General features: G+C 37.3%; 1 protein-coding gene across 1 annotated transcript in view; it reads right to left on the bottom strand.

Moving 5' to 3' along the window:
• Positions 1-20,381, bottom strand: part of LOC124595659 (zinc finger protein DZIP1) — a 282,685-nt gene that overhangs the window by 45,119 nt on the left and 217,185 nt on the right. The window contains exons 13-14 of the mRNA XM_047134501.1: positions 12,881-13,176; positions 3,427-3,575 (exon numbers count right to left, since the gene is read on the bottom strand). Coding sequence (XP_046990457.1) covers positions 3,427-3,575; positions 12,881-13,176 — 445 coding nt within the window. The remainder of the gene's footprint in view (positions 1-3,426; positions 3,576-12,880; positions 13,177-20,381) is intronic.

The raw sequence follows: 20,381 nt of genomic DNA on the forward strand, positions 1-20,381 counted from the left end.
TGCCCTGAAATGAGATCCATTGTGTCTGAAATTTTGCCCACCACATCTAGAATAGTTTTTCGTTGCCCTCTCAACCTCCGCAATATTCTTGGTCAGAACCTATGCTCTATCTGCAATCATCTCCCTACCCTGTGCTCCTACCCCTGTGAGTGTCCCCACTGCAAGACTTGCCCTATGCACCTACATAACACCACCTATAGCAGCCCTGTAACTGGCAAAACATATACTATTAAAGGGAGAACCATCTGTGAAACAACACGTAATTATACCAGTTGTTATGTAAACATGTTCGGCCTTCTACATCGGCACGACTACCAACAAATTATCAATCAGGATGAATGGGTATAGGCAGGGGGTGTATTATGGCAACTTGCAATATCCTTCCATGTAGGCTTTCACGGCCGGCGTCTTTATCAGTAAACTCTTCCGGGCTAAGTTGCCGTGGTCGATCTGTAGAACTTCTTCTCCCTGACATTTCGTTCTCAACTACGGAGAACATCTTCCGAGGTGAGTCGACGACTGGCTGCTAGGAGCTGGGGCCGCCGCTTATATAGAGATCGTAGGGGGCGCCACCACAATATCCTGTTGCAGAGCACGCTCTACAACATGACATTCATGACATCGGCGCCTGTTTCACCACACACATCTGGATTCTTCCCCCAGACACGTTTCTCAGAACTCCGCAGGTGGTAACTAGCACTACAACGAGTCCTCGGTTCTTGCCACCCACCTCGCCTAAATTTATGTTAATTTCTTTGGTCTCAGTATTTCTTCACTGTAACTACTCTTTGCCTCACTATGTTTTCGTTTTCTACATCTTTCATTGTCCTTCTCAATTTTTCATTGCCCCCTCCCACCTCTGTTATGTTCAATGCACTTAGCTTTTCACTCTCATTAACTCATGATGATGTTTAAGCAGTAATGTCTGTATGCATATTGCCCTTTCTTCCACCTTCAAACTCTCAGCTTTGCAAATCTCGTCCAATGAAGTCTTTGCTGACCTGCAGGTCTGGATGACTTTCCCAAAATCTGCCCCTTTTCTTAGACCTCTCCACTCCTTTTCCTTCACCCATCTTCTCTTCCCTTCAACCTTTCTGCCTGAAGAAGGAGCCACTGGTTCCGAAAGCTTGCCAGCTACAAATGTCTTATGTGTGTGTTCTGCCACTGCTTAGTGAGTAGATTTTTTATCTGTCCAGTTATCTGTTTGTATGAGTTGGCCAATTCCAACAGTGAATCACTGATATGATTGTCATAGGACACCACATTTTTTTCATTTTGTGAAGTGGAAAATTTTACAGTTCTGAACATTAAAACAAGTTGCCAATCTCTGCATCAAGTTGAAATCGTATCAAGATCTGACTGAATATTTATGCAGCTTCTTTCAGACAGTACTTCATTAGAGATAACTGTGTCACCTATAAAAAGCCTGTTTTTAATATAATATTGTCTACAAGGTAATTAATATACAATATGAACAGCAAGGGTTCCATCGTATTTCCCTGGGGCACATCTGATGACTCTCCATCCAAGATAACATGCTGTGTCCTCCCTACCAAGAAGGTCACAATCCAGTCACAAATTTCACTTGATACCCCCATATGATCGCACTTCTGACAGTAAGCATAGGTGCGGTACCGAGTCAAATGCTTTTCGGAAATCAAGACATACTGCATCTACCTGGTTGCCTTGATCCAAAGCTTTCAGTATAGCATGTGAGAATAGTGTGATTTGGGTTTCACATGATTGATGTTTTCAAATCCCATGCTGGTTGGCACTGAGGAGGTCATTCTGTTCAAGGTACCTCATTATGTTTGAGTTCAGAATATGTTCTAAGATTCTACAACAAATTGATATCAAGAATATTGGACAGTAGTTTTGAGGATCGCTTCTACTACCCTTCTTGTAGATAGGTGTGACCTGTGCCTTTTTCCAAGAACTGGGTATGGTTTTTTTGTTTGAGCGATTTACAACAGTATGTAGTTAGAAGAGGGGCTAACTCAGCCGCAAATTTGGTATAGAATCTGATTGGGATTCCATTGGGGCCAGGAGCTTTGTTCAATTTTAATGATTTCAGCTGTTTCTCAACACCACTGTCACTCCTCTCATATGAAAGGAGAGATGTACAAGTGGTTTCTGTTATTGCAGCCTTCTTAAAGTTGAATGAGTTTGTCATGTGTAAGTGGGTGTTAATGATGAGCTTCTGCCAGTTACTGAATAACAGGTTATTGAAAATCCCTGCAGTTCACAGAGAGATGCATCATTTCACACAAACCAAGCATTATGATTTACATATCACAACATAGTAAAATTGCACTTAACAAGGAAAATATTCCCAAAATGTGAGGCACAACAGGACAACTTAAATACAAAAATACTTAAGACTGCTAGCAGTAAGAGTTTTTGATGATAAAAAAGGTGCTATACAATGCAAGCTTTCAGGGCCAGTATTTGTGTCCATGGTGATTTTTATTTTATGGGCATCAATCCATATTCCATAGCATGTTTCTGTCCCTAGCATTTCATCTCTTGATGCTGGAGACATTATCAGAGACTGTAACAGCTCAAATAGCACTTTCAAACTTAAACAAGCTCAGCTTTATTTATTTATTTATTTTTACTTATTTTGTGTTCTTTAGGTCCAGATAGTGAGGAAATCACAAGGATATGAAATGGTTCAAATTGTATATAGCTCAGAGGTAACTTACACAAGTACAATACAAGATATAATGTAAATAAAATATCAGGTTACAAACATACACTCAATTAACGTAAAGTTGTGCCACACTGAGGAAGAATCAGTAATATATACAGGAAGCAAAGTTAAGTATTACAATCAATAAATAAATACATGAATTCCAAAACCCAGATTTTTAATGGCTATGATAGTGCTCAAAATGAGTTTTTGTAAAACAATTGTGAGTTTAGTAGTGGTATTTATTTTATCTCAAAAATTAATGAACTGTATAAAAAGATTTCTCTGTTAGGTACTCTTTCAGAACTTGTTTGAATTTTGGCAATTGTTTATGAAGGCATTTGATATGTGGTGGGAGCGCATTAAACAGCTTACTGCTGGAGTAATAAACTCCTTTTTGAACCACAGACTTCCATTTAATGTGCAAACTGTTTTTCATTCTTGTATTGTGGTCATGATATTTGCTGTTGTCATGGTACAGAGAAAAGTTATTACACACAAAAGTCTGCAAGAAAAAACTTTTATGGGACAAACTAAAGACTGAAATGCCAAAAATTAACAAAAGTGAAAGCTAACAAATATTTATAATTGTAACAAACCACTGTCACTTATATTTTATGCTTGCATTTCAAATGGAAAACAGTAATAAAACTGGTATGGTATGACCTCTCTTTGTTTCATTGTTACAGTAGTCAGTCTATATTTAAAAACACATTTACAACTGTCATACTTACATAAGTCTTGGAAGGCTACATGCTTTTTAGGGAGACTACTGCTGCTGGAAGAATGTTTCAAAAAAGCACTGTTGGGTTTATTGGTGTCTGCTATCTCACACTGATTATCAGTATCATTTATTCTGCTTGGCAGGTGAGAGTTTTCACTCCTGCAAATAATATTCATCATATTCAGTTGCTTCTGAAGAGTTAATCAAATGGACTGAAATAATGAGCCTCTGATGGAATACTTTTTAAAAATATAACAATTTGAGAAACACAAATGTTGCTTTCTCTTTTACCACGTAATTATATAATGGTATTAACATTAATTAAATTTATATTTGTAGTCACAAACACTTCATGATTAAAAAACATAGAATTACATGCCAAAACGAATTGGTGCCAAGGCAATAACAAAAACACAATGGAAATGGTATCAGAGAGTTAGTCCTATTTATGCCTTTCACAGGTACTGAGATACTTGAGGTCTTAGAATCATTTAATAAAAGAAAACTTCTAAGTCAAGTAGCGAATCCATTGAAAGGCATTTTCTATGAATTGTCATGCTCTTTTGCAAATACAGGAAAATATTTTTTATTAAATTTGCAAATTAGTGAATAGAAAAATATTTCTACAGTAAATAAAATGAGTCAAGCTTTTTGCTGTACTTAACCAAAGAAAATAATGGCAGGAGGCCTGAAAGCTATATAATCATTACTTTTCCTCAAAAATCCTATTTAGTTTACTGCCATTTTTGTTCTTCCCTTTGTTTCTTTTGCAGTTCATTGTCATTCTCCTCAACTGTTCTAAATACAAACACTCGTCTACCAGTTCAATAACGATAACGTCAATTTGTACTATTTTATTTTCAGTATGTTGGTTATAAATTACTTTAGTCTCATTGTAGCTGATTTTTTAACTTCTTTCAGATCTACTCTATTACATTCTTCTATTTGTACTTGATGTTTATTGGCACTAGAGGCAAACAGTACAACGTCATCTGCAAAACAAATGTTGTTCAGGTATGTTCCATTAACATTTTTTTTTTTTACTTTCCCAATTCAAGGATTTATCACTATTCTGAAGAAGTCTAGGGTGGTGTGCAGGAAAGAAGGCAGCTGAGCATTGGTTCTGTACACACACACACACACACACACACACACACACACACACACAGAGAGAGAGAGAGAGAGAGAGAGAGAGAGAGAGAGTGTTCTGTTTGCTGTCTGTGTGCTGACATTTCAGCCTAGGCAGATGGCTGCATGGGATGCACATGCTTAGCAATACTATTATACATTAGATTTTAGAGACCCCAATTAAAATGCTGTGCACATAGTAGGCAATAAACTACTGCTTTGGTAGACAGTGCAATTGTCTGGTACCGTGACAGAAATATCATAGGACACAACAAGAAAAATAAGACTTAGAAATGATTTTTGGACATGAAAATTAAGAAATTGATGGACAACCAAAGATGACAACAATGAGATCAAATGTTATTCCATCTTGTAGAAAAATATACATAATTACTTATCATAAAGATGACACACTGAGTTGCAGACAGGCACAATTAAAAGACACTCACATAAAAAGCTTTTGACCAGAGCCTTCATCAGCAAAAGAGAAATACACACTATTCTTACACACAAGCAAGCACACCTCATGCACACATGACCACCAACTCAGCAGCTCAGGCCGGAATTCGTTTTTACTATTATTAGCTGGAGATATTCTTTTGTGTATAATAAATAAATCAACAGCAAAAAAAAGCACACATAATGAAAATTCATCACAGTAGTTATGTCCACAACTGTAATTGTCATCCACAGCAACAAACACAACAGAAGATGTGACCAAGTTCATATTCTGATATGCTACTGCTATGGTAGCTCTTCCGTAGACCTCTACCTGTCAATCACTTTTTTTAATCTGATTAGGGTAAGTGTGTGTGTAGTAACACTGATATATGCCAGGGGCCAAAATAAAAATAATAAACTATGTGCTGCTAAAAGAGGTTTATTTATCTATATAAACACAATCACTGTTCCAAAGATGGAGCCTTGGCTAGTAATAATTTGCAGTCCAACCACAGATTTAACAGCCACAGTTTAATAAATTCACTTCATCATCTTCATAGTTTGATTAAGATTAGTATGTTTCATAAAGATTTATGATGAAAGGCTCCATAACAGAATTCTTGCTAATTTCTCATTATTAATCTTCGAGTTGCATGTCTTTATCAGTCTGCCCAAGCAGAGACTTTTGTACTTTTGAGAGCTTCATTTCTAAGATTCTCAACATCGCCAATTTTAAATATACTGTTTTTCTCTGCAATGTATGATTGTATCAGTGCCTATTTAACCTCTGCAGGACTGTAATGACTTGGTCTCCATGTTGTTTTGCATTCTTGTCTGATTCACAACAAACGGTTGCAGACTTGTGGGCACTGACAAACAGCAGCACCAATCGCACTTTCTGATAAGTTGTGGGAGAAGCCACTGCTCTATAACTGATGATGATATTTGTTTTCCCAGTACTTGCAGTATGGACTTTGCTGGTTTTCACTGAATGGATTATGGCATTGTCCATCAGAGAGACACAACCACACAAACTCACAATTATCAGAGTGTCATGCCCTCAGTTCATTTAAATCATATTGATCTTATGTCAGTCTGATTTACACGTGTTCATCACTGTAACAAATGTGAGAATTTCCATGTTTCGGATATTTTGTGTTGTTCTTTGCAGTCACATGATCGCTCCTATTCACAAATACATCATTGTACAATGACTGAAGTCCACATCCTTTAATATTCATATTACCCATCATGTTTCGTTAACAGCTGCAGCTTCATTCTCACAGAAAACAACATTTTCTGCAATATGGTATCAACCTTTATAATACACATTAAATATTGTGTGAAGGATGATTTTTTTTTTTTTAGTGACAGTATCACTTCCCTCATTATGATATAAAAGATGGGCACCCACCAATTTTAATGCAAACATTTACTTAGCTCAGTATCCACTGCACAGTCCTCACACACTTCAGTTGCTCTCACCCGGGAATTTACAATACATGGGAATATCTTTTCTGTTTGTGACTACTGAAGAAATCCATACATAGCCCTGTATTATAAAAACAGATGTATGTTTGTGTGTTCCATATCTTCTTCTAAACCACTGGACCTATTTCAATCAAACTTGGTACATGTATCCCTTACTGTCGGGCAACAAGTGCTGTGGGGGTAAGAACCACCTACCTATCATAGTTCAGGAGAGAGAAAAATCATAAACAATGAGATGCGTGAAAAACTGCCAAATCATGCATGGCATTTAAATTTATTACTTCTGAGCTACTAACTCTATTTGCAATATATTTCACAGACAGTATACACGTATGCTGCTAAATGCACCTACAAAATTATATCATTGTGTGACATGTATAGCACATAGATTAGGAGATATGATGCCATAAACATTGAGATATTTGAAAAACTGCTGCATTATGCATGACATTTAAATTTATTACTTCTTTGCTACTAATTTTATTAGCAACATATTTCACAGACAGTATCCACATATGCTGCAGAATGTAACTCCAGAATTATATCATTGTATGACATACAGATTGGGAGATATGATGTCGTGAACACTGAGATGCATGAAAAACTGATGTATCACACATGACATTTAAATTTATTACTTCCCTGTTACTAACTTTATTCGCAACTTATTTCACAAACAGTATCCACATATACCGCTGAATGTACCTACAAAATATATCATTGTGTGACCCATAGTTCAAGAGTTATGACACCATAAACACCGAGATGCATGAAAACATGCTGTATCATGCATGCATTTTTAATACATTTATTCTTTACTACTAAATACTTCTACACTGGAGTCAACTTAAGGAAATCCGTGATACCTGGCAGTGCTTTTGACAGCTTTCAACTGCAAAGCACAAATGGCTGTAGGCCAAAACAATAGTTGTCTATAGAGTTACGAAGAAGTGTTGCCATAGAAATGTTTACAAAACTGCATTGCAGACATGTGAAGCAGCTGCACCCAACATACAGAAACTGTCCTGGATCAACTCAAACCAAGTCTACTGCAGGTGTACATATATGGTTTCATTTCTATTAGAAAATTGGTAAAATGAATACGCGATAAATGCGGGATTTGCCAGCTAGTTATACATACAAAATACTATAACTCTAGCCTGCTAGTGTAACAATGGGTTTATTTATTTTCTGTCATTCTAACAAACATTACCAGAATGATATAGCTGTCAACAAAGGTAGACTCAAATGATAATCACCAGTGGCGATTCAAAGCAAACTCAGTCACATCTGAAATTAACAGGAATGGAGGAACAACAATACTGGCTGCAGCATTACATGGTTTACAGTTTCTTGTTACTGTGGATCCTCGCATCACCTGTCCTCTAAAAGAAGCAGTAGCATATAAACTCAGTTACTTTTCTATAGATACAGAAAGTACAGATAATTTGCAGACAAAAATTTCTCTTCCTCTCTCTCTCTTTTTGGCTTGGGCAATGGGTTAGACAGTAGACAATAGTTAATGTAAAAAGTTTTTGTTTATACATGATGTGTCTAAAAAGTTTGGTGAATGGTGCCATAACTGAACGGCAACTTGGAGCATGTGTGCGTGCATGCGCAGTGGTCTTCAGAGACTTGAGGAGAATCGATACACAGCATGCACTGCATGTGATTGGCTCTGTAAACAGATTGCAATCAGCTGACTGTAGTCAGTGTGAGAGGAAGTGTCACGGCACAATAGAGCAATGTGTAAACATCTAGTTCTGTTACAAACTGGGGAAGACTGCAACAGAGGCACATGGAATGTTGGTGCAGGTGTACGGGAGGGCAGCTGGGGCAGAAAATGTGTTTATAAATGGTTTAAACAATTCCATGAAGGGAAGGAAACAACTGAGGATGAGCCACGTTCCAGTCAGCCATCGACAATCAGAACCTCAAAAAAGATCGAGAAAGTGTGACAAATGCTGGCACAAGAACGGCATCGGACTCTCACATTGATTGCGGAGGCATTGGGCATTAGCAAGTACATGATGAACCCCATCAGCCACGATGATTTGAGTAAGCGGAAGATCTGCTCCTGATTTGTGCCACACAAGCTCACAGATGAGAAGAAAGCAAAACGGATGGAAACTGCTGGTGATTTCATTTCCATGTGTGACCAGGATCCATTGCTTCTGAGCACCATCATCACGGGAGATGAGATTTGGTGCTACCAGTTTGATCCAGAATCAAAACGGCAACTGATGTCATGGTGCTCACCATCTTCCTCATGACAAAAAAAAACCTGTCTGCAAAAATCCAACGTGAAAACACTGTTGATCGCCTTCTTCGACAACAACAGCATCATTCACAAGGAATTTGTTGCTGTAGGTCAGACCATTAATGCTGTGTTTTACCAGTCCATTTTGAACTGATTGCTACATATCCAGCGTTTGGTCCGAGTTGCACAGGACCGGAAAATGGATGCTGCTCCATGACAACACACCTGCACACTGCGCGATCCATGTGCGCCAATTCCTGGCGCAGAAGATGGTAACTGTTCTTGAACACCCTCCATAATCCCCTGATCTGGCTCCTGCCAACTTCTGTTTCCCCACTTGAAGGTGGCCATGAAATGTAAACGTTGTGCGGACGTGAATGCCATCAAACGTCTTGTGGCAGCTGTTCTGTGATCGATTCCACAGGAGGCCTTTGCTGATAGATTTCAGAAGCTGTACGAGTGTTGGCAAAAGTGTGTTGTAGTGGGTAGCGACTATTTTGAAGGGCAATAAAGAACATTTGATGTACGAGGGTGATTTGAAAAGTTCTCAGAACTGAACAGAAAAAAAGTACTTACAACACTGAAATTTTTTTAATTTTTCAATGTAGTCTCCTTGTAGATTAATGCACTTGGTCCAACGATGTTCCACTGCCTTGATCCCATCTCGAAAATGAGTTTCCTCCCGGCCTTCAAAAATAGTTGTCAACTCCGGCTATCAATTTTCGTTTGAAGTGAATCTTCATCCAACAAGAAAAATTTTCAGTTTTGGGATGAGATGGAAGTCTGATGGAGCCATATCAGTTGAATAAGGTGGGTGTGGCGACAATTCATACCTTAGTTCGTGTAATTTTGCCAAGGTGACAGGACACGTGTGCATCGCTTCACGTCAAGAGCCATGGCAACCATTTTGCAGACAATTTTTTCCATTTCTAATTCTTCAGTTAAAATGTGATATACCCTTTCAGATGACATTTGGCAAGCGTGAGCAATTTCACACACTTTCAATCGGCAATCCTCCATGACCATTTTGTGCACTTTTGCAATGATTTCTGGAGTAGTGACACACCTGGCCAACCACTATGCGGATCATCATCTAATCTCCCCCAACCAAATTTAAATTCTTTTTTCCACTTGGCAACAGTTGAATATTAAGGAGCAGAGTCCCCCTGTGTATTCTGGGAATCAGCATGAATGTCCTTTACTTTCATACCTTTCTTTACGAAGCACTTAATCACTGATTGAATATTGATTTTTTCCATTTTCGCAAATCACTATGCTGGAACAACAACAGAGCCAGGTCTCCACCACAGCTGTCTTCCAAGAGCACTAACATGGCACATGTTTACACGCAACAGTCCAATGAATATCACGTGAACAACTCATTGTGCTAGCGCTGACCTCTCTTGGCGATTCCGAGAACCTTTCAAACCACCCTCCTATCATTTGTTTCGTTTGTTGTCTGATAGAGTTCACCGGACTTTTTAGACACATCACATATGAATGAGCTTCAGGCACTCCCAGTGGCCAAATAGGAAGCTGTGCACAAATGCCAGAACAAGAAGCTATGGGTGAGACTTCCTGGTTTGGGTTGAAAATATGTAACAGATCTGTACAAGCGAAAGTGTGTCACATTTGCTAGAAGACCCACACCAGTGAATGCCAGAAAAAGTAGGGTTTCCCCAAGTCATGGCCTTCTTTTGCTTCTTGCACATGTTTCATTTAGATAAAGCACCTTGAAATCTTTGTAATGTGTTCATTCTAGATAATTAATTTTATGATCTTACAACTTCTTTTTCATGACCTGCAGAAAAGTAGTGATAGCTCTGTAAATACTGGTTTGTGTTAAAAATAGTACAAACTTTTCAACTGCTTACAGCATTATCTACACACCATTTGATTACCCATATACATAGAAAAGTTAATATATACAGGGAGTTCCCAAGAAACACTGACACACTTTAGGGATCCTTACACCATCACAAGAAAGAAATATCTGGTAAACAAGGGCTCTAAAGTGCATACCTTAAGAGATATGAGCACTTGTTCATCTTAAATACTATGAAACACATCTCTTTTACTGCAAACTATTTGCTTTTCACAAATATCCCCCAGGCTGTGGCTAAGCCATGTCTCTGCAATATCCTTTCTTTCAGGAGTGCTAGTTCTGCATGGTTCGCAGAAGAGCTTCTGTAAAGTTTGGAAGGTAGGAGACGAGATACTGCAGAAGTAAAGCTGTGATGACAGGGCGTGAGTCGTGCTTGGGTAGCTCAGATGGTAGAGCACTTGCCCGCGAAAGGCAAACGTCCCGAGTGTGAGTCTCGGTCCGGCACACAGTTTTAATCTGCCAGGAAGTTTCATATAAGTTTAAGTTTTGTTTTCTTCATACCTTTTTATGTTTCTCTACTCAATTTTTCATTGTACTTTCTCACAGTCTACTGAAAATATCTACAAGCGCAGTTTTATTTAATTCAACACATTTTATCATATTACTATTATGATTTCCTTTAAATTTTCACCCTCTCTTTAACCCTCGAGCAGGTGCATTGTTTTTCACAACACCAGCAAGGGCATGGCACACATTGCACACATGTAAGGAATTGCTGTATTTATATTACCGAGATAAATGTGAATGAGTAAAATTACAGCTTAATCATATTTTAATTAAATTACAATAAAATAAACTAAAATTATTTGAGCTAAATCACTGTTTAATTAAAAATTACAAAATAAACCTTTGATTGTATGACTCTGTTGCTGCACACATCACCCAACCATAATAACATACTCAAAGCATTAAACACTACAGTTGCATCAGATCCCTTATTTGATTCCTAATTATCTCATAGATAATTCCCTCACTGTGAGATTGTGCTGCTAGCTTAGAACCTGGGTTATTTTCTTGCGTGGATCATAAATTTTTTCCTCACTTTATTTGCTGTTTATTTTGTATTACTGTTGATCACTCGGACATCTGAGAACACATTACTGTGGTAACTGAAGCAGTAATGAAGGAATAGGTATGGGCTCACAACTGTAAAACAACTATGAAACTGTACATAACAACATTATTTTTATATATATATATATATATATATATATATATATATATATATAAATGGAAGGAAACATTCCACGTGGGAAAAATTATATATAAAAACAAAGATGAGGTGACTTACCGAACAAAAGTGCTGGCAGGTCGATAGACACACAAACAAACACAAACATACACACAAAATTCAAGCTTTCGCAACAAACTGTTGCCTCATCAGGAAAGAGGGAAGGAGAGGGAAAGACGAAAGGATGTGGGTTTTAAGGGAGAGGGTAAGGAGTCATTCCAATCCTTGGAGCGGAAAGACTTACCTTAGGCGGGGAAAAGGGACAGGTATACACACACACACACATATCCATCCGCACATATACAGACACAAGCAGAGATTTGTAAATGCAAAGAGGTTGGGCAGAGATGTCAGTCGAGGCGGAAGTACAGAGGCAAAGATGTTGTTGAATGAAAGGTGAGGTACAAGCAGCGGCAACTAGAAATTAGCGTAATGTGTTACCCACCAGGCCTCAACCTCCGCTAATTTCTAATTGCCGCTGCTCTTACCTCACCTGTCATTCAACAACATCTTTGCCTCAGTACTTCCGCTTCGACTGACATCTCTGCCCAACCTCTTTGCATTTACAAATATCTACCTGTGTCTGTATATGTGCGGATGGATATGTGTGTGTGTGTGTGTGTGTGTATACCTGTCCCTTTTCCCCGCCTAAGGTAAGTCTTTCCGCTCCCGGAATTGGAATGACTCTTTACCCCTCCCTTAAAACCCACATCCTTTCATCTTTCCCTCTCCTTCCCTCTTTCCTGATGAAGCAACCTTGGGTTGCGAAAGCTTGAAATTTGTGTGTTTATTGACAGCATCTTTGTTTTTAGATATATTTTTCCCACGTGGAATGTTTCCCTCTATTATATTATTAACAACATTATTTGTGAGACTGGCTCACTTTATACACAGGCGAACCCACTCAAGAGTTAATAAATGGGTTTTTAATTTGATATTTAACTAAACAACTTTGAAAGTTTTGAATTTTTCACTATACAGTGTCGTCAAAACATATAAATTGTACAATACATATCGATTTGCATTACTTTTCTTTGGGTACTGTACTCTGGTTTCCAGAGCTTCTGCTGCTGATCACTGTTGAGTCTTGTAACAGGATTCCATTCTGTGAAGTCTGTGACTTCTCCTCATCCCGCGTTGTAGACAAACCAGTTGAAGGAAATGTCAAGCCAGATAAAGAATGCCTCTCCTTGGACCTCCTTGGACTAACAACTGTTGTCACTGATGACTCAGTGCTAGAGTCATCACTCTCACCATTCATGGTAAGTTTTGGCTCTGTTTCTGGCTTTGTCAATTTAGCATTTCCTTCTTTGACACTGGAAGCCTATAAATTAATAGAAACACAGATATGAATTCCAAATACACAGTAAAAATCAAGGTTCTTGCTATTAGTAAGACAAAGAAAAATTTGTGATGAATATACACACTAGTAAAAGAAAAAACAAGCAGTCATCCCAGGAAAGAAGTATAATACACTCATGTTTTTAGAGAGTCTGGGGAACTACATATTTAGCACGGCAACATACAACTCTTCATTCCACAACTATAGCAATTTGAAAAACACTCAAAGGATGTGGGGACATTTGGGTCACTTGATCTCAGTTCTACCGAGCATGTCAAACTCTATGTGAGAGATTGCAATGGCTCATGGGTGGCTGAGGGAAAAAATATGTGAATGTCATTGGGCTGCTAATTACAATCCGTAGGCTCTTCTTGTCATTACTGGGGATGATAAATTTAGATTCCCTTTCCTGCATTAGTAATTATAATGATGAGATAAAACTGCTCCTGATGATATTAACTAGTAAGATAATCACTAGGATTAGCCAATCCAGGTGCAAACTACGTGAAATGATGAACTGCATTACAATGTTTCAAAAGTTTATTGTCTTTAAAATGATCACACAATCTCGAAGAATGGTGACACCAACTATTTCACTGAGTGGTTAAAAGGAACTTGAACCCACAATATTGCGGCTGGTAAGCTCATTATATAAAATTTTATAAATTGAAAAACTGCTGAAAACATTAATGAAGATCACTGCTAATTATTAAAGGAGAATAAATCACAGACTAACTTGCACCTAATTACAGTCAAACTGCACATGACAGGAAATTCTATGTGCTGATAGGTAAAACTGAGACAAAGTTCAAATTTAGTGTTCAGAAATAGTCTGAAACCCACTTAACATAAGAATCACAGTTCCAGACAGTCACCTGGCAGAATATAATCAGACAGCTAACTAGATCCTGAGTTTTCTAAGTTCACCTACTAAACTAACTGTAAAAACTTTTCTCTTCCTAAAGCATATGCAGCAGGAATCACCTCTCAGCCTGACCAAGATCTTGCTTCAATGAGCTCACACCAAACACTCCCTGACCAGCATAGGTCCATCTCCAACCAGGTCGTACAGAACTCTTCCCACGTCATGATGGCCATCACCCTCACATAGCTCAGTCTATGTGCCTCCACAAAATTCTCCTTTATGTCACTTAACGAGGTTCACAGTTTTCACTAGCATCACTTACATCTTTTTATACAGGGTACTTATGAATGATTTGACTGCGCCATTAACTGTGCACTGAAATTCTAGTTTAAAATGATACATAAAGTTGTATGTGTAATAATTCACCCAATAATTAAAGTTGAATAACTGCAAACTTTGTTGCAGTGCTCAAAAAGGGTTCTTTCACCTTGTACCATTAATGTTACTACAATTATTAATTTGGCACCAATTTCATAATGAAATTTTACAGCTCTTTTTGTTGTATTACTCAGAATTTACATATCTTTAATAGCTCACTAGTTACTAATGAAAATACGCAAAACAACAAACAAACATACAATAACAATTATAAATCTTAAGAACTAATGATTGTAAATTATGTTACAATCTCTGCCAATGTGTATTGCATTGCTGTATGTTAACATATTTTGTAGTAGTGTTTATATCAATTTTCAATTAATTCCAATTAAAATGTGCCTCACTCACTGCTGAATTAATTACACTACAAGCCATGTTAATGTAATAGTTGAAGTGCCTCACTGAGAGCTACAAATTGATTGTCTGATCTTCATTGTACATTAATTAGTAAAGAAATTATTATACTTTTGCATGGGAAAATGTCTCACTGCTGTATCTTTTTATATACAATGGTTACAGATAATATTTATTCATTGGCAGAATTTTAATGCTCCCCTCTTTCACATGATGTATCATCCATCATTGTATGACTAACCATTTGCTTCCTATGAGCACAAATGTGAATAATAGTCAGCCGCCATTGTGCAATCAATGACTGAGCTGATGCCACGTCCATAGTATTTCAACTTTGACAGATAAGCATGGCGCAGCCATTTTACAGTTGTCAGCACGCATGGAAATGGGACCAACACAAGTTAGCGCATGGACCAAATACAGCACTGCATCTGACTACGCATACAAGCCCAGCTGGCAACATGGCTGACCTGTAAGTCATGAAGCATGTGCCATTCAAATGCCACTCACAACCAAATGTCTCTTTCATACATAAACACAGAGTCATGTCACAAGATACATCATGACTATCCTCCAATCAGTATCAGAGAACTTTTGTAGTAAACAGCTAAGTGATCATACTTCTGTACAGCTTCCTATTATTGTCATTGTTCTGTGATGATCTAATGATGAGATCAGAGAGAGTTGAAGTTCAGACATGACTAAAGAGAGATCTCTAATTCAGTAGCTCACAGCGTACATAGACAATGTGCAAAATAAAAATGGTCTGTAAAGTGTTTGTAAAGCTGATCTGGGACTGTCCCTTGTTAATGTACAGGTAAACTGCCCATCAGAGAAAATGCTGGAAACCATGATAGCAATGCACCATTCGGTTGCTGCCACGTATCTGTGCATATGCATTTCCTGCATGCTATGTCCTGAGTATTTCACTGTGTCATTATGTATGAATGAGTGAGAGGAGCAGACACGTTTAGTGACTTATTGAATTCAGCACAAAATGATGCTTACCATAAAATAGCTTCCAAATTTTTTTTTTCTTCTCCCCAAAATTATTAGTTTTTTCCTTCAAATTTTATGATATATTCAATCTGTCGATTTTTGTGAAATGTGCACATTCCCTAAAAATTTCAAATATTGACCCGGGCTTATTCAACTTAACATGAATATCTATTACACGCCTTTGATTATTAGGAGTTAATGAGCTAACTAGTTTGCCCAAAAACTGTGCTAACTACATCAGTAATTGCAGATGTCATTATCATACTTCATATGTAAATGTACACTTGATTACTGACTTCCTGATAAAGCATATGGCAAAGATGTAGAACTCAGTAAACCACCCATCCAATGATGAAAATATGTTAGCAATTCTTGGAATCACTTAGTTTCAGAGTAATTAAAATTCTTAGTTAAATCATTGTTACTGAAATAGAATCCCATATTTAGACAAACAAGCCAGTATAATTCAATAGAAATTATTTATGTAAATTGTAATTTATGAAAATCCAGCAAACAACAATAGCTAAATTCAGTTCTAATTAATGTGAACTTATAACTGAGGCATATTGGAAGCTTTCTTAAGTCAGGCTGCAGTGAGTTTGAAAAGAGCAAGTCCTATGTCCACCAATATGGGGAATGTACCACAGTCAATGTGGTATAAATTACAAGTTAGAAAATGTAGGATTTCTTGTCTGAGAGTTTATTCAATAATTCAGTGACCGTTTTAAGTGATTAATCAGACTGTGAATGTGCTAACTAGTATCATGGACTGTATCAGATTTCAATAATGATCATCATCACTGTTACAATAAGGTCAGATTGTGAACTGCTTTGTTTCCAATAGTTATTTACTGTGCACATCGCTTTCCTTTCAAGAAAAATGACTTACGAACTTTAATCAATGATTGTGTTAATTATTTGTTTGCCATCTGTGTACTTTTGTGAATAATCACTTCAGTGTTGGGTTATTGCACTCAAACAATCACATCATGCGATATGAACCGAATGTAGTATATACCTATCTGTTTATCAGTGCGTAAATTAAAATTAGATGCTACACGAACTGGCCATAAACATTAGTTCCTTCAGTGATCAATGTGCAATTATGGTGTCTGAACTGTAATCTCAGTGTAGACTAGTTTATTGACAACAGCCTACTTTCAACACCAACTTTTCAGCCAGTTTCAATGGACGCGCAGTTACCAAGGCCAAATTTCTACAGGTAACAGAAAGGCTACAGGGTCAACCATATATCATTCTTATTGTAAATATTTTCTGGGCCAGTTTTATTCTGCCCATCCCATACAAGAATAAACAGAAATATTTGTATCACATTAATAGAAAAAGAAGGAAACATCGGCACAGGTATTTACAGCAAAATTTTCTCTTTCTATCAAAATTTATGACCATGCCGCTCAAATTTTAAAGGGGAAGCTGAAGCCATCAGATTGTAACAAGTCAGCTAAACAACTTTTCACACACATTCAACAGAGTAGTAATATATTTGGATTACAGAGCAGCAGTATCCACAATTATCAATATACGAGATCAAAGAATAATTAAAACACTACAACAGAAGAACAAGATAACTGAAGTTCAGTGGATACCATCTCACTGTCGCTTAGATGGGAACAAAAAGCACATTTTCTAGCCAATAATAGAACAAAAATCAAACAGATTGAGATAGACCACTATTAACAACATATTTCAAGAAGAATTAAAATGATCCAACAAAATTTTATTTGAGGGAAAGATCTGGAAAAACCTCATGTATGACTTGTTAGTACCAGACCAAGAAGAGAAGCAGTAACCATCTTCCACTAGGCTACTGGACATGATTGTTTGCCCGCCCACCTGCATAAGATGTACAGAATGTTTTCTATGTCACAAGATTGGTTCAATCATGAACAAACAACATTTAAAAGAGCATACAAAATTAAAAGACTGTAATTTAAGCCTCAAGACATTGTATTGCGAATCATAGACCCAAATGACAATAAGTCAAGTGCAGGACACTAAAATAATAATGATGATAATAATAATAATAATAATTATTATTACTACAACAGCTGACAGCTAATATCACATATAGAGAGATCCTTTTATAACGATTGTTGCTGAAATAGTGTCTCTCTATTCCATATCTGCAAAAGTTCTCTTTCATACAACTGAAGTTGGTTGGTACTACAGGCTACTGAGGAACATGGTCTGCTTCCTAACTGCTGTTTATGATAATGTGCTTAAGATATTACTGAAAAATGATAAAGGAGTGCGATGGCGTTAGCATATCAATGTGCTATGTGGCCAATGCTGACTAACAATTAAGCAAAATAACTATGTACCCTTCACATAGCTTCTAATATCTATGAGGCTCCCTGGGTCTTACTCCAGGGCTCCAAATAAGGTAAAATCAAAACACAGGTCTTCTAAGAGGTGAATGATGTGATGTGATGACTTTTTAGTCATGAACACAGGAGAATGGAGGTTTTTCTTCATACTGGGATTTAGAAAATACAATGAGATTGGGAAAAATCTGAATCCAAAGTATCACATGTCACAGTTAGTATGACTAAGAAAAAAGAAAACAGGATCACAGGCGAAGAGAGAGAAGTGAAGAAGAAAGCAGGAATGAATAAATCTACGAGGGACATAATATGAGGTTTTATTTTTTATTTTATTTTACACGTCTAGTTCCTTAGGAACAAATTGAGGAGCAAATCTCGAAGGTCATGGAATATGTCAGTACATGAAATTACAACAAAAAAGTAATAACAGGTAAAATAAAATGTTTATGACCCCAAAAAAGATAAGCCATAAATTTATGCAAACACAATCAACAATACAACACAGGAATCATCTTAATTTTTAAGGACCTCCTCGACAGAATAGAAGGAAGGGGGCTCCTTGACAGAATAGGAGGAATGCATTCAACAGTATAACACAATAATCATCTTAATTTTTCAAGGAACTCCTCGACAGAACAGAAGGAGTGACCCATGAGGAAACATTTCTACTTCAATTTGAAGCACGTGGAATATTGCTAAGATTTTTTAATTCTTGTGGTAGATTATTGAAAATGGGTGCAGCAGTATACTGCACACCTTTCTGCACGAGAGTCAAGGTAGTGCGATCCAAATGCAGACTGGATTTCTGTCTAGTCCTAACTGAGTGAATGCTGCTAATTCTTGGGAATAAGCTGATATCATTAACAAGAAAAAACTGTAAAAAAAATATGTATCGAGAGCTCAATTTCTGAATACCCAGACTAGTGAAGAGGGGTCGACAAGAGGCTCATGAGCCTAAACAGCTTATTGCCCGAACTGCCCATTTCTGAGCCAAAAATATCCTTTCAGAATGGGAAGAGTTACACCAAAATATAATACCGTAAGTCAGAAGCAAATGAAAATAAGCAAAGTGGATTAAATTTTGTGTCAAACTATCACATACTTCAGATACCGTTCCGATAGCAAAAATGGTAGCGTTAAGTCTTTGAACAAGATCCTGAATGTGGGCTTTCCACGACAGTTTACTATCTATCTATTTGAACTGATCAGTTTCACTAATCATATGTCCATCCTGTGATATTAAAATGTCGGTTTTGTTGAATTGTGTGTTTAAAAACGTAAATACTGAGTCTTACTGTGATTTACCATTAACTTATTTTCTACAAGCCGTGAAGTTAAGTCATGAACTGCACTATTTGAAACAGTACCAATGTTGCACACAACATCCTTTACTACCAAGCTAGTGTCATCAGTAAACAGAAATATTTTAGACTCACCTATAATACTAGAGGACATATCAATTACATAAACAAGGAACACGAGAGGCCCCAGCACTGATCCCTGGGGCACATTCTCTCTCTCTCTCTCTCTCTCTCTCTCTCTCTCTCTCTCTCTCTCTCTCTCTCTCTCTCTCTCTCTCCCCCCCCCCCCCCCCCCCCCCCCCCCCCCCCCTCAACCCATGTGACTATGCCCCACTCAGACCCCACATCCCACATCATAGCCATTCACAATGCTGTGTAAATGACCTTTTATTGCTGCCTTGTAACTACTCTCCTTATTCCATAACGGTGCAACCTCTGGATCAATATTTTGTGATCAACACAATCAAATGCCTTAGTTATATAAAAAATTTGCTTAGTGTTTGAAACCTTTTGTTTAATCCATCCACTACCTCACAGGGAAAAGAGAATATAGCATTTTCTGTTGTTAAACCACTTCAAAAACCAAACTGTACATTTGATAGCAAATTATGTGAAATAAAATGATCAATTATTCTTATATACACAGCCTTTCCAATAATTTTCGCAAACACTGATGGCATAGATATAGGTCAACAACTGTCTACATTATCTCTTTCTCCCTTTTTATAAAGTGGCTTTACTATGGAGTACTTTAATCGTTCAGGAAACTAACCATTCTTACAAATATGGCTAAGTAAAGGGCTAACATGTGCAGTGCAGTACTTTAATATTCTGCTAGGTACTCCATCATATCTATGAGAGTCATTAGTCTTCAGTGATTTAATT

Source organism: Schistocerca americana, chromosome 2, assembly GCF_021461395.2.
Source record: "Schistocerca americana isolate TAMUIC-IGC-003095 chromosome 2, iqSchAmer2.1, whole genome shotgun sequence".
Classification (NCBI taxonomy): Eukaryota; Metazoa; Arthropoda; class Insecta; order Orthoptera; family Acrididae; genus Schistocerca; species Schistocerca americana.